Raw genomic sequence first — 16437 nt, 5'->3', positions numbered from 1 at the left:
AAACAGTAATAAAAAGCCTTCTAATTAGAAAATGTTCAGGACCAGATGAACTCAAAGCAGAATTCTACAAGACTCCCAAAGGTGCTCTACTTCCAGCCCTTCTTAAAAGATTAAACAAACAAACAAACAAAACAACAATAGATGTGTACTCCCAAATACCTTCAAAGCCAATACTACTGTATTAGTTAGGTTTTGACACCATGTCAAAAGGCAGAAACCTAGAAGCAACACCTCATGCAGAGGCCATAGAGGAGTGCTGCTTACTGACTTGTTTCTCCTGGCTTGTTCAGCCTGATTTTTTATTATGATGTTGTTGTTGTTGTTGTTGTTGTTGGTGGTGGTGGTGGTGGTGGTGGTGGTGGTGGCGGCGGTGGTTGTCATTACTTTTGGGAAGTGGACTTTTTGTATTATAATTGACTGGTTATGAAGTATGCTTCTGATAACCAAACAATTCTATATACCAGCGCAACAGTGTACTGGCATGCCTGTTTATTAGATATAGCTCTTAATTTTTATACTTTGTGTGTTTATGTATGTGCATATGTAGAACAAAAGATAACCTCAAGTATTCTCCCTCTGCCAACATCTACCTCTTCCTTGAGAGAGACTCTCTCACTGACTTAAACTTCAAGTATGTTAGGCTGGCTGCCCAGTGGATCCCAGGGATGTCGCTGCTTCCCGGGTCTTGCATTTTTCATTTGTGTTATCATACTAACATTTTAGTATGGGCTCTAGGGGTCTAACTCCAGCAATTATTATATTGAGGTTGATTCCCTCCTGTTCTACTCTCTTGGAGAGCTTTTATCATGAAGGCATGTTGTATTTTCCTGAACATTTTTCTGCACCTATTGATATGTGGGTTTGGTTGTTGTTTTTCAGTCCATTTATATGGATTGTTACACGTACTGATATGTTCAGCCATCTTTGCATTTCTAGGATAAAGCCAACTTGAGCTAGATAGAGGATCTTCTTGATTGTGTACTTATATTCAGTTACTATTATATTATTGTGAATTCTGCAATCCAAGCTCATCAGGGATGTTGGCCTATAATTTGCTTTGTTGTGGTGTTTGTGGTTGTTGTGTCTTTACCTGGTTTGGGTATTATACTAACTGGGCTGGCTAGTTTTATGTCAGGGCTGGCTAGTTTATGTCAGAATCATCTGACAGAAGGGAACTTCAATTGAGACAATTATATCATAAGATCAGGTTATAGGCAGAGATGTAGAGCATTTTTGTAAGTATGTATGGCTCATCAGAAATAAATTATACATTTTTAAAAGATGAAGGCAACCCAGTACATCTTGATGCATTCCTTCCCCCCTTCATCATGTGTATGTGTGCATGCATGCGCACGCATGTCCACATATAAATACAAAGCCCATGGAAGGAGGGCAGGGGGAAAACTACTGTGCCAGTACCATGCTGTTTTAATTACTGTTTCTTGAGTACAGCTTGAGATCAGGTATGGATATTGCTCCGGAAGATCTTTTATTGTACAAGATTGTTTTAGCTATTCTGGTTTTTTTGTTTTTCCATATGAAGTTCAGAATTGAACTTTCAATGTCTTTAAAAAATTGTGTAGGTATTTTGATAGGGATTGCATCGAATCTGTAAATTGCCTTTGGTAAGATGGCCATTTTCACTATATTAATTCTTCCGATCCATGAACAAGGGAGATCCCTCCATCCTCTGATGTCATTTTCAATCTCTTTCTTCAGAGATTTAAAGTTTTTTCAAACAAGCCCTTCACTCGCTTGGTTAGAGTTACTCCTTGATATTTTATATTGTTTGTGGCTTTCGTGAAGGGTGTAGTTTTCCTAATTTCTTCCTCTGCATGTTTGTCATTTGTATATAGGAAGGTTACTGACTTTTTAAAAGTTAATTTTGTATCCTGCCAATTTGCTGAAGGTGTTTATCAGCTGTAGTTCTCTGGTGGAATTTTGGGGGTCACTTATATATACTATCATATCATCTGCAAATAGGGATAATTTGACTTTTTCCTTTCCCATTTGGATACCCTTGATCTCCTTTTGATGTCTTATTGCTCTGGCTAGAACTTCAAGAACTATATTGAAGACATATGGATAAAGTGGGCAGCCTTGTCTGGTCCCCAATTTTAGAAAAATTTCTTTGAGTATCTCTCCATTTAATTTGATGTTGGCTATTGGCTTGCTGTATATAGCCTTTATTATGTTTAGGTATGTGCCTTGTATTCCCGATCTCTCCAGAACTTTAAACATGAATGGGTGTTGGATTTTGTCAAATGCTTTTTCTGTATCTAAGGACATGATCATGTGGTTTTTCGCTTTCAGTTTGTTTATATGGTGGATTACATTGATGGATTTCCATATGTTAAACCATCCCTGCATGCCTGGAATGAAGCCTACCTGGTCATGGTGAATGATGTCTTTGATATGTTCTTGTATTTGTTTTTCGAGTATTTTATTGAGTATTTCTGCATCAATGTTCATAAGAGAAATTGGTCTGAAATCTCTTTTTTGTTGGGTCTTTGTGGGGTTTAGATATCAACATGACTATAGCCTCATAGAAAGAATTTAGTAAAGTTCCATCCATTTCTATCTTTTGGAGTAGTTTGAAGAGTATCAGTATTAGCTCCTCTTTGAAGGTCTGGTAGAATTCTGCGCTTGAAGCTATCTGTTCCTGGGCTTTTTTTGGTTGGGAGACTATGAATGATTGCTTCTATTTCTATAGGCAAAATAGGGCTATTTGTTTATCTGATATTGATTCAATTTTGGCAAATGGAATCGGTTGAGAAAATTGTCCATTTCCCTTAGATTTTCAAATTGTGTGGCATAAATGCCTTAAAAGTAGGTTCTTATGATTCTTTGTATTTCTTCAGTGTCTGTTGTTATGTGTTCCTTATCCTTTCTGATTTTGTTGATTTGGATAGTGTTTCTCTGTCTTTAAGTTAGTTTGGCTAATGGTTTGTCTATATTGCTGATTTTCTCAAGGAACCAGCTCCTCGTTTTTGTTGATTCTTTGAATTGTTCTCTTTGTTTCTAACTTATTGATTTCAGCGCTGAGTTTGATTATTTCCAGATGTCTACTCCTCTTCGGTGTTTCTGCTTCCCCCACCTAGGGCTTCCAGATGTGTCATTAATTTATGTGAGATGTTTCCACTTTCTTTCTAAAGGTGCTTAGTGCTATGTTTTTGCCTCTTAGCAACGCTTTCATTGTATCCCACAATTTGGGTATGTTGTTCCTTCATTTTCAATGAATTTCAAGAAGTCCTTTATTTCTTCCTTTATTTCTTCACTGACCCAAGTGTCATTAAGTAGACAGTTGTTTAGTTTCGATGTGTGTGTAGGCTTTTTGTTATTTCTGTTGTTGTTGAAGTCCAGCCTTAGACCATGGTGATCTGATAGGATACAAGGTATAATTTCAATCTTCTTGTATCTGTTGAGGCTTGCTTCATGACTTACTACGTGATCAATTTTAGAGAACGTTCCATGGGGTGCTGAGAAGTAGGTATAATCCTTTGCGTCTGGGTGAAAAGTTCTGTAGATATCTGATAGATCCACTTGATTTATAACATTGATTAATGAAGTTATTTCCCGGCTTAGTTTCTGTTTCAAAAACCTATCCTTCAGTGAAAGTGGGATGTTGAAGTCTCCCACTATTAATGTGTGAGGATCAATGGGTGGTTTAAGCTTTGTTAGTAGTTCTTTTACAAATGTGAGTTTCCTTGTATTAGGAGCACAGATGTTCAAGATTCTGATGTCTTTTGGTTGACTTTACCTTTGATGAGTATGAAGGGTTCTTCCTCATCCCTTTTGATTAATTTTGGTTGAAAGTTTATTTTATTAGATATTAGAATGGCTACACCAGCTTGCTTCTTGTGACCATTTGCTTGGAATATTTTTCCCCAACCTTTTACTCTAAGGTAATGTCTGTCCTTGTGGGTGAGATATGTTTCTTGAATGCAGAAGGTTGGGTCATGTTTATGCATCCACTCAGTTAGTCTGTGTCTTTTTTATTGGAGAATTGAGACCATTAATATTGAGAGATATTAATGAACAGTGACTGTTAAGTCCCTTCATTTTTACTGTTAGTTATAGTCGAGAGTTTGAGAGGTTGTGATTTTGTGATGGTGTAGTTATCTATTTCCTGTGTAATTTTGGTTGTAATCTGAACCTTTAGGGTGGAGTTTTCCTTCTATTACCTTCTGTAAAGCCAGATTTGTGGATAGGTACTGTTTGAATTTGTTTTTGTCATGGAATATTTTATTTTCTTCATCAACGGTTTTTGATAGTTTCGCTGGGTATAGTAGTCTAGCCTGCGAGCTCCACGTCTACTCTAGATGTTTTTGCTGGGCCTGTGTCGCCTGGGGGACATCCACAATTTGGTGTGGGGTAGGTGAAGGGGATCCAAGGGCAGTTTCCCCCTATTCCCTGAGACTCTTCAGGCCATGGGCTCCGGTGTCCCACTGCCCCACACAGTGAGTTTGTGCTTTATAGGCCGGCTGCAGCCTGCAGGGGGGTTCCGTTTGAGCATCTGGGGAGTGGGTTCAGGACCTGTGGGCTGTTGCTTGTCCTGGGGCCAGGTCCATCAGTGATCTATGGAGATTGGGACCCCACTCACCTATAGTTCTCTAGATCCAGCAGTCTGTGGCTCCATTCAAGTCCCTGGTCTCCATGCAGTAGATCAGATATGGTGCATACTGGTGGATGCCATCTTGACCTCCCTCGTTTACAATTCTTAAGCTGCTGTCATAGCACTCAATAGTAATTGATTTTTTAAAAGATTTCATTAACAAAATCACAAATAAGAATTCATGGTGCCACCTCCCCTTGGTGGGGAGGCCTGATGGCACCCAAAGAAAGAATAAGCAGGCTACAAGATGAGATTTGATAGCCTATGACCATATAGTGGGGAAGGAGGCCCCCCTCGGTCTTAGACCTACGGGAGGTGAAGAGGGTGAAAGTGGGAGGGAGGGAGGCATGGGAGGATACAAATGATAGGATAACAATAGAATTGCAATCTGAATAAATAAATGAAATTAAAATAAAAAAATTCATGGTCTCAAGCTATACATAGTAAGAGTTATATAGCACTTGGGGCTAATTGTTATTTCTGGTATATGAATAGATTTTTAGGGCAATTCAAACAACTTAGCTTCCCCAGGCAGAGTAGAGGAGACGCATTTGGGGGTGCCAGCCCTTCAGATGAGGAGCTAGGACTTGTGAGAATATGTCTATTGAATCTTTTCAATAAACATTCTACCCTATCCATGTCTTTTATTCCTACAGGTAACAAGTTGTTCCACTACTTAATTTTCTATAAAAATCTCAAATTATATTTTAAATAAAATATAATATATATGCCACTATCAAAATTAGTACTAGAAAAAGTAGACGTCGCATTAAAACCTGCATGTTACCATATCTAGGTTAAGTTCCTGGATCCTTGATCAGGGGTGGAAAAATTAAAGTTCAATTAGGATTCCTATTTAGAGCTGAGGATTCAGTCTCTTATTCTCGGCACAACAACAACAACAGCAGCAGCAACAGGAACAACAACAGCAACAACAAAACCCTCCCAACATGAGGCTAGAGTTAAGATTAGCTCAGCAGTTAAAAGGACTTGTTCCTCTTGTACAGGACCTGGGTTCCCAGCACTCATATGATGATTCACAATAATTTGTAACTCCAGTTCCAAGGGATCTGTCACCCTCTTCTGACCGTGGTAGGCACCAGGAGTGCACACAGTACACAGACATACATACAGGTCAAATAATCCAAAAAATAAAATATAATAAACTTTAAAAAGAAAAACAATATCTTCCAGTAGGGAAAAAAAAGATAGGTAGACAGACAGACAGACAGAAAAAGAAAGAAAGAAAGATAGATCAACTTGGATTCACTGCAAGACGTTAAAAGATCTTCAAAGATGAACTCAATTTGGTACTTCTCAAATTATTTCCTAAAACAAAATAAGAAAAATGCTCCTAAATTCTTTTCATTTGTACTCATATGGAAACCAGAAAGGTAAAACAAAAAGGAAGAAATTACAGACAAATTTCCCTGATGTACATAGCCCCTAAAGTTCCCAATCAAATACTAGGAAACCAGATTCAAGAATATAGCAAAAGATCATTCAGCATGATCAAGTCATCTTCATATCACAGAAGCAGGAATGGTGGAACACTTACATGAAAATCAGTTAATGCAATACACTACAGAAATAGACCTAAGTTCAGAGACTGGATCATCATCTCAATAGATGTAGAAATGGCTTTTGAGGATATACAACGTCCCTATCAGATAAAAATCTTGGAGAGGCTGGGGAGGGAAGGAAAATATCTCAACATAAAAAGGCATTATTCAATATGCCTATAGGCAATATCATGCTAAATATAGAAAAAATAAAAAATATTTCCTCTAAATTCAGGAAGAAGACAGGGTGTCCATTCTCTTCATTCCTGTGCAATATAATGCTTGCAATCTAAGCTAGAGCAATTTAAAAGAGACAGAGATAAAAGGGGTACAAAGACAAAAGAAAAAGTGAAAATATTTTTTAAAAAATGATTCCATACATAAAAGACCAAAAAGTTGCTACCAGGAAACTTCTAAAGCTAATGAACACTTTCAGCAAAGAGGCAAGATAAAAAACTAGCAAATAAAATTAAGTAATCTTACTGTACACCAATGACTGACATACCAAGAAAGAAAAATTTTAAAATCCATTCCCAATAACCTAAAACAAAGAAAATTACATAGGAATAAACATAATAAAGCAAACCTATACAGTGAAAAAGCTGAAATACTGAAAAGGCAAAGGAGATGAAAAAACTCCCAGGAGTTGATAAGATTAGTGATGGTAAGTGACTTTGTAAGTGGCCTCCTTACCAAATTAATCTACATAAAATTCCTGGCAATCTGAGCTTTGGTCAGAATGAAATAGGATCTAATTTTACTCTTTTACTTGTAGCTATCCAGTTTTTACAGCAACAGATGAAGATGTTCTGTGCATTCTAGGTCTCTGTCAAAAATCAGGTGACTGTAGGTCAGTAATACTTGTCCATTGATAAATGTGTCTTTTTTCCCCCCACTAATGACATTTTTTTTATTGTTATCTGTTTTGTTGTTATTGTTGTTTTACTATAGCTCTGTAGTATAACTTGAAACCAAGAATAGTGATATTTAAAAAGTGTTTCTGTTTTTTAGAATTGCTTTGGTTATGTGGAGCTTTTTTGTATTTCTATATGAATGTTGAGATTTTTTTATTTTCTTTTTTGACACCTACATACACATGTTTATTGTGATAGTATCCAAATTGACAAGATACAAAGTCATCATCTAATGCACCCATTCTCAAAAAAAGAAAGAGAAATTAACAAATCAAGGCCATTTATCCATTATTCCAGAGAGGAGTCAGTCAAATATCACCAGGAAATCACCAAAGGATGTACACTATTAATATGAAATTAAATATCTGAAAAGGATCACTCTGAGAATGCCTAGCTCATTCCAAACTATTTCAACTCCAGCAACAAAATCATATGGTGAGGACACTATAACAAAGCCTGGACAATTCTGACTGTTCAAAGGACACACTTTCCTCACTTTGAGAGAATACCTCTTAATTTTTCTATGAGGGAAGCCATAGATAGAAGCCAGAAGTAGACAAGAAAGCATTCGGATAAGGGGGGGGGGGAGGGTTGGCTTTATGTGCAACAGTCACAATCTTTCACAGGCCCAGATACACTGGAGACTCCTGGTTGTTACATGGTGGATGATGTAAGCAAGATTATACAATGGGGATTAATACAACCTCTGTTAATGAGATTCTCACCATACAATGCCCCTGCTCAGAGAACAGCAACCTAGTTATCTCATAGTGGATAACAAACAAGAGAGCAAGCTGGTGAAATCTTAGATGTATACACAATAGTGACCTATTCCACCAGGTCATGAAAATGACAGGGTACTCCTATTTAATGCAGTTCTCTTACAAAGATAATCCATGTAGTTTACAAACTTTTCAGAGACCAGCTATTATAGTTAAATCCTTCAAAGAATGTAGAATAATAAAAAAGAAAAACACATTTAATACAATAGTCAATACTAGCAGCTTTCATTTATTTCAAACTATGTTGCAGTTTTTCATCTTTTATTTCATACTTACAGCTTATAAAGATAGCAAGAGGCATTAACCTCCATGAACCAGGGTGCTTTAGGATGTAGCTCTTAGGCCATCTTAAGCTAAAGGCTTTACACTCAATTCACCTGATAAGCTTACTCAAAGTACAATCTAAAGGGAATCCATATGTAAAAGACCTTTGATATAAAAATCAATAAATCTGATTCATGAGCCCACTCCAGACAATGGCATCACTAAATCATTCAACAAGCCTAAACTGTATCACAATGACTTGTGTTAAACTAACTGCAATAAAGTTTCTACTTTCTACAAAAATAATTTTTAAATATATTTATCATTTTTAATTTTTAAAACAAAGAGGAGGAATACATAACTTAATTTACAATAAATTACTGAACAGAGAAAAGCGCTGAATCTCCCCCAGAGATTCAGGGATAGAATAATGAATGCATTATTTTATACTGACTGAACCTTTCCCAAACTATACAACTCAGCTTGCTATCACTATGGATCAAGCCAAATCCAATGAAGTGCTTAGCATCGCCTAATAGCTACTCTGTTTGCTTGAACTGACCCAGTCGGTGTGGAAGTAAAAGGATGATGGTGTCCCACTCAATTTAAAATCTCCCAGTAATCACTGCTTTCAAAGACAAGATGGAGGTAGGGAGGATTCATCAGTGCAAGGTGAAGAACAAGATTATTCTTACAATATCCTTTAATAACTAAATATTTGAAGCCTTACCTATTTAGCAATGTTTTTAAAATTAGACCCTAAGGAAAGAAAAAAATTGCTCAAAACTAAAATTTTAAAGGCTGCAATCAATTTCTTTTTGCCTCATATTATTTCTATTAACAAATAATCCATAGTAACAGAGTAACATTTCCCGTACTTAGACATCTTTGTATAGATGTGTGTTGCCTTCAAAGAGCATTTGTAATCATGCACAGCTGACATTTTCCATTTTATAAGATTTTTATTGCTTAATATTACAGCAATATAGAAATATGGAAGGTTGCATCTAGTCACTGTAACAAATCATTCTGAGAGTTTACTACTATATAGACACTGATAAAAATTTTCTGACTGTTACATATATTTAAAAGCCTTACAAAGTCAAAGACAAATGTTTTTAAATCTTAATGTGTTTTATTATGAAAATTTAGACTGAACAAACTAAGTAACACAGAATTATACATCACATGAAAGTCAGAACAATTGTAGTCTCTCCTTATTTACTTATATTACTTTTTGTGACAGAATATATATGCAGCTGATGTTGTCCTCCAACATAATAAGTAGCTGCAGCTGGCCTTGAATCCAGCCTCCACCTGTCTTAGCATGTCAAGTGTAGGGATTATAACGTGTGCCTTCCTGCCTGAAATACAGGCTATTGCTACTAAGATCTTTGTTGTCAATCTTTCTGTAGTCTAAGAACTTCTAGTGCTATTGAAGAAAAAAAAAAATCACTGAGGACATGAATATACCTTCCTAATAGCTCCTACATGTAAAGCACTGGAATAGCCATATATAAGAGTTAACATAGAATTATGCTTTTACAGAGTTCCTTATGAGCATTAATTCATATACAGTTATTCATGTGTTCTACATGAATTCAGGAACATGAGTTTTAATGTACTGAAGATAATGAATATTGTTTTAAGTTTCTTTAAATTGATTAAAAGCCCCTGTCAAATACAAAACAGAATTTTTTATTTTTAAAAAAGCAAACATGCCGGGCATGGTGGCGCATGCCTTTTATTCCAGCACTCGGAGGCAGAGGCAGGTGGATCGCTATGAGTTTGAAGCCAGCCTGGTCTACAAAGTAAGTCTAGGACAGCTAAGGCTACACAGAAAAACTGTGTCTTGAAAAATCAAAATAAAACAAAAAGCAAATATAATATCTTAGTATGATACTTATTACATAGAACTGAGATAGTGTCTACTGGTTTTTTACTCAATAATTCTCCAGTTAATATCTGGAGTTAATATCTGATAAAACAAATTAGTTTGCAAGAGAATATGTGTCTTCCTTTAAGAAATGGAAAACCCAATTGTATTTTTTCTCTCTTTGAATTAGCTCTTCAGATGGAATACCTTTCTATGTACAGAACTAAAGTATCTTTCAATAACTATAATCTTTAGCTTTCAGGTTCACTATTACTTGCACTCAGATACAAACTTTAAAGTATAAAGAGGCTTCTACGAAGAATCCACAGTCTCAGCCAGATAAGGAAAGGTTTGTAACACTACACTATCAAAGTAATGTTCTTCACCTGGAGAACATTTGTACCTAGCATGGTTTGCCAAATAAAGACCCAGAGGTCTTTGAATGCTCAAGGGTAACTTCAACTATTCTGGCCAGAAGATGGTTTCAGATCCCTGAAGCTGGAATCGTGCACAGCTGTGAGCCACCAGACACAGGCGAAGGAAGCAAAATGAGGGCTTCTACAGCAGCAGCAAGTGCTTAACTCAGCTCTTTCTTGGCCTGCAGGCTAGACACACAGACACTGACTCCCATTCATACTCTCTCTCTTAAAAAAAAAAAAAGCTTTACATGCAGAGTTGTGTTGTAGTATATGTATCAATTGGGGCGAGGCACCCCACAATCACTTATTCTCTGCAGTTTGACCAGTACAAGTGAAATATTGTCTAAAAATTTAAAAAAAGAAAAAAAGAAAAATTTTTAAAAAGAGGTAAACTTTGGATAGAAACTCACCAAAAACAATGGGTTTGCATAAGACAGTTTAGTTAAAAAAGCTAACAAATTATTTAAATATTTTGCAATTAGCAATAGAAACAGAAAGCTAGTGTCCCCATTATTGTCTATTTAATGATACAATGAATAGAGGATACCCTTGTTACATCACCAAGCAAAGTGGACAGGAGTGATTACTTTAGGATGAAAATTGAAAAGCTCCGTTCTTATTTTTCTCTTTTAATGAAATTCCCCATTTTCCTGTAGAGAAAAACCTACTCAAGCAAAGAAATGTTGTTGCTTTTTACCTTACATGCTCCACAAATAACTATACAGGTGTTTGCAAAAGCTGTAGATTAGACATCTGAGTTAACGCTTATCTACCGACAGTAGTGATAGCATAGTTGCTCAAATTCTGAGATTTTTATATCATTGAAAGATTGCTGATAACAGTGACTTTTCAATAAACACCTTTAATAGTCAACAGATATTTAAATCTCATCCTTGCCCATTAGTTGTTCTTCAAACCTCATGTAGTTACTAAAGGCGGAACATGACTTGTACAGAAAGACCTGCCACAAGAAAAACCTAATGCCTTTTACGTGGCTAAATGAACAAAAGATATATTTGTTTATCTTCATCATCTTGAATGCATTATTGCATGACAAACTATTTTTTGTTTGGGGGTTTTGTTTGTTTGTTTGTCTGAATTTTTGAGATCTGGTCCTATCCTTTGTTTTGAGGCAACCTAGTTTGCAACACATATAAAAGGCAAAAGTGGACAAGGGCTCTGGTGAAGCATTTGCTGACCACATGGTGGGTGCTGAAAAGACTCAGTTGAGCCCTCAGAGCTGCACCAAAAAAAAAAAAAAAAGATCGATTTGCTGTACTTTCTCTTTACTTTCTAAAAAAGTAAATAATATTAGTAAAGATAAATTCTGTTTTATTAGGGATGCTTACAAAGGCATGGATGAAGAGGCACTTTACTATTGCCTACAGCATTGACTTAATCTCTTCCTCTCGTACCATGCATTAAGTGTCAGCACAGCTGCTGGAATGCTATAGTATTTGGTAGTTATATTTTGCCCAGCCAGTCAGGAGTGCCGTGTCTGCAGTGCATAGCTGAGTAAAGCTGATGACGACAATTCTGTCCCAATAAATGTATCAGATACTGAGATTCCCAAAACAATATAGGCGCTTGCCACTGGTCTTGGCTAGCATCTTCTGGAATCATGAGGGTAAGAACAAGAAAGATTCTCCTCAGTTCCAACTTGATTTCTCTGCTGTGTCTTCAACAATACAGTTTTCCCATCCAGCTCTGGTTGGCAGCAATGAGCAAACAGTGCCAGTATCAGAGCTGTTTTGCGGGAATTTGGGACCCACCTAAGAATCCCTTACTGACTAAATGAAGAGGATGAATTGCACATGACTACTTCATAAACATTTTCTCCTGCAGAATCAAAATGAGTAAAATAGTGGCATACTTTAGTAAAGTGTGCAGAGTCATGTATAAATTAAAGGAGAAATCCTAGAAAGGCTCACACCATTGTTTATTATCTAATCCCACTCTTCTAGTTACAATTGTTTTAAGCCAGAATCACAATTTGATGTCTTTTAATTTTCATCATGACTTTTATGTGTACAATCATACCCAACACAGAATTGTAGTTCAGTAAAATTTTCTTAGCATTCATAGGATATTTAACTTCTATAAACATAGATAACTTAAAATACTAAACCAAACTGTAAATGGTAATTGTAGCATATGTGCTAAAAAACACTTTGTCAAATAAAAATGTTAGGGATTTGCTAAAAATTGCTTAAGACTGTTTTTTAAAATAGGTTATAGTTTATTGCTTTCTATTCTGTAATTCAGGTCTGCCAACCAACGTATTTCTTCCTAAAAATGTTCAAAAGATAAATATTATTTTTTTGTCTCAATAGGGATAAGTTTGTATCCTAAGGAATACTGACAGTGTCTAGTCACTCAAGGAGCTAGAATACCGTGATGAAGAACATGATCTTCTCAATAAACAATTATCTGCTGTAAATATCCAAAGTACAAAAGTTGAGAAATCCTGATTGAAAGATGCCAAAGATTAATAACTCTGGTTTATTTAAAAATGCATACTACTTGGCAAAATAAGTAATAACTAGTGAAATAAACTGACACCTAAATTATTTCCATCCATATGAACAGAGAGGTGGAGGGGAGTTAAGGGGCATAGTATTTAGCTCTTAAATACTGAACCACCTCTTCAGCCCCACTTTTATATCTTGATCATATTACTCATATTAGCCAACAGCATATCACATATTTCCTCTTAAAGTAAAAACATCTCATATGTTATGATAGAAAATAGTGTTCTCTTACTCTTTCTGAGAACCAAGGTCAGTAGACTAAATAAATTCCTAAAACAGGGACCCATTGTGGGAAGAAAGTTATAACAGTTTCAATGATAATGCTTAAAGTGTTCCATACTGAAAAGATCCTAAGTTAATAAAAACAGAAACTGAAGAAATCCTAGGGAATTTCACAAGGACATTAAGTTTATATGTGTTTAACTAAGGAGAGTACCTTATTAAATAGGCAAAATAGAGGTCTAAAGTAATGTTGTATGTTATATAAATGAATAGAAGCAAAAAATTACGTCAGTATTACAGACATCCATAGGTTTATCGTTTAATGAAAAAATACTCTTTAAAAGGCAAGCCAATGAGGAGATACTTATAAAAGTTTTTGCACAGGTTAGAAGGGAACAAGTCTGAGTTTGGAATGTTAATCATCTAATGTCTACTTGTGAGTAAAACAAAACAAGAACAACAACAAAAACCTGTACTAAAAAATGTCTCTGCATTTTTCTGTAAAGCTCTTCTTCACAAAGAAATGGAAAAATTAGGTCGGATACACTGTTATACCACAACAGAAACCCAAGAGAGTAATAAAGAAAAACAGTAGGCAATTTCAATGGACAATTTGGGGAACTGCTAAACAATCTCACAGAGCCTAATGTTTAAAAACCCATTTAATGTTTACAAATTAATATAAATCCAGGATATATATTAATTCCTTTCTGATATTTCAAAAAAAAAATGAAGGAGATCATGGGCTTAAAATATATAAAGAAAGAATTTGTGAGGATAAATATATTGAGGCTACAAGAAAATATACATAGACTAAAATGAAGCTATTGTATATATTATCTTGGAAACAAAACAAATTCAGAAGTTTAAATTAACACTATATAGAAGTAAAAAAAATCTTTAGTACTCACCAATTTTAATCTCTGCAAAGGTATTCTGTCTACATCTATTTGTGTTCTTTCTGGAACATTAGTGAATCGAACTTCTGGGACTGCAACAGCACACATGATATGGGCCCACCTACAGGAAAGGAGACATTAAATATAAATTTCTCTAAACTTACAGACTTCAACTTGGTGGTGACAATTTGGCACACAGAAGAAATGAATGTAAAAACCTATGTGAACTGTAATTAAGTTCTGTATTTTAAACCTCTTCAGTGACAGCTGAATATATTTAGTACAATTGTGACAACAACTAGGAAGATGGGCCTGGAGAAACAGCTAAGCAGTTCTAGCAGTGGACCTTGACAGATCCCAGCACCTACCTGGCAGCTCACAACTTCTCTGAACTCCAGTACTAAGAGATCTGATGCTCTCACCTACCTTCCATGAGCTGTGTGCACACTAAAGCACAAACACATACTCAAAACGAACCAAGTAAAGGTTAAGGAATAAGTCCTATAATGTGGTTATATACATTGAAAAAGTGTAGAATACTAAACTCTGGGTTGTCAATTTCATTGAGCAGATTGATATGTGGTAAAAAGAATAGTTCATTTAACTAGGAATCACATTTTCATATAATTCATGAAATACGCAAATCTTCTGTAGCAAATTATTTTAAATATAAATATTTCCTATAAAAATTTAAACTAAGTATATTTTTCCTCACTGTTATATTACTATAACCAGAAGAATCTGTAATTGAAGAGAAATGAAATATTGTTTTTTGCTCTCCACTTAAATTATTAGAGCATCCCTTCAAGCCCCAAATTTGCATAAATGTGTTACTAATATTATTCAGTATCTTTAAGTCTTTTACCTCCAAGTAAATATAAGGACTTGAGAAGATCATGAAGATTAGTATTATCAAACCTATCAACGTATGTTTGAACCAAAGCTTTTCTTGGCTGGTTGGTTGATTGGTTGGTTTTCAAAGACTGGTACTGGATGTTGCTATGTTGATCAGGCTGACCTCTGAGATATACCTGCCAGGGCCTTCCAAGTACAGGGATTAGAAGACTGCACCATGAGGCCTGACTTAGCCAAGTATTTCATTTAAAAAATGAATGCCAGGGTTCATCTTAATGCCACAGGAAGAAAAGACAACTGTTAATCCCACAGCAAATTATTAAGATAATTTCTTATGATACATGTTTTTATATAACGTACCTAAACCATCTCCTAGTCCCCATAACCTGTATACAACATATAAGATCTAGAGACAACTATGTAGGATAATGCCAATCTTACCAGACAAGCTTATAAAAAATGATCCAAATTCAAGCAAAGGTATTAGCTTTTAGATAACATTTTATCAGTCCAGGGATGATAAGTGATTATACTCTTCATTCCAAGCAACCAGACTCATACATATACATATAAAATTATGTTAATGTCATCAAAACATTATGCACCAGAAGTTCCAATTACAGTGCTATGGGCCAGGTAGGACCACTTGCCCCACTAAAGCTGAATTCTCCTATCAACTTATAAAAAAAGAAAGTAAGGGTGGGGAGGTGAGGAGAAAAGATAGATGAGAGGGAAGACAATAAAGGAGAAACATAAAATGTTCATAAAATGAAACAATGTCACAGAAAGAGAGGTAACACAAACTATCACACAGAACTTCAGGAGAATAAAGAGAAATGATGAATTTCAATGCAATCAATGTACTACTTACTTATTGTTTTTAGTCTGTTTAAGAGCACCTCCTCTCAAGTTGCAGAGGCAGCATTCCTAAAAGGGAAAATTAACACAATTATGTAACCCATATAACAAATGTCACTACCATTCATAGAAAACATTCATATATGAAAACATTCTAGAAAAAACTCTAGAAATTCTTATATGCCTTTTTCCATTTATCTTAAAATGAAAAGCATAAAGAATTAAACAGTGGAGTTCCAGAAGAAAAGGAAAAAACCTGAAAATGACTGAGTACATAGGTCCCTTAAAAGGGTCCGCCATATCTTGCTTTCACTCTCATTTGCAGTAAAAAAAAAGTTATGAAAAAAAACTTTGGAGCTACCATAATGACTAATTTTAACTGACAGATTGACTGGATTAAAAAACTTTTTGGAGGCACTGATGAAACATAGCTTTGCTATATCTATGTGGGTACACTTTAGCACCATCACATGAGTAGAAGAAATTTTTTTTAAAGGTAAAAAGACAAGTTTAAGAATTCCATTTCTCTGGTTTGCAGTCAGTTCCAAGGTGCAAAGTGGACCCAGGCCTTGACCCTATGACATGATGGTCTGGCTTGCCCTGTGAGCCAAAACAAACCCTTCCTCCCATATCTTGTCAG

General features: G+C 35.6%; 1 protein-coding gene across 5 annotated transcripts in view; it reads right to left on the bottom strand.

Moving 5' to 3' along the window:
- The window catches only part of KDM4C (lysine demethylase 4C), a 157005-nt gene that overhangs the window by 34167 nt on the left and 106401 nt on the right, over positions 1-16437 (bottom strand). For 4 of the 5 annotated variants that reach the window (XM_084791122.1, XM_084791121.1, XM_084791123.1 and 1 more), the window contains 2 exons: positions 15811-15866; positions 14097-14205 (listed from right to left, as the gene is read on the bottom strand). In XM_084791122.1, the coding sequence (XP_084647248.1) occupies positions 14097-14205; positions 15811-15866 (165 nt within the window). Of the gene's footprint in view, positions 1-9250; positions 9570-14096; positions 14206-15810; positions 15867-16437 lie in introns of those variants that run through there. The other variant, XM_084791125.1, reaches the window with a different exon arrangement.

The sequence above is a fragment of the Acomys minous genome, assembly GCF_964271855.1.
Source record: "Acomys minous genome assembly, chromosome: 1".
Classification (NCBI taxonomy): Eukaryota; Metazoa; Chordata; class Mammalia; order Rodentia; family Muridae; genus Acomys; species Acomys minous.
This window is presented reverse-complemented; position numbering and strand designations above follow the sequence as displayed.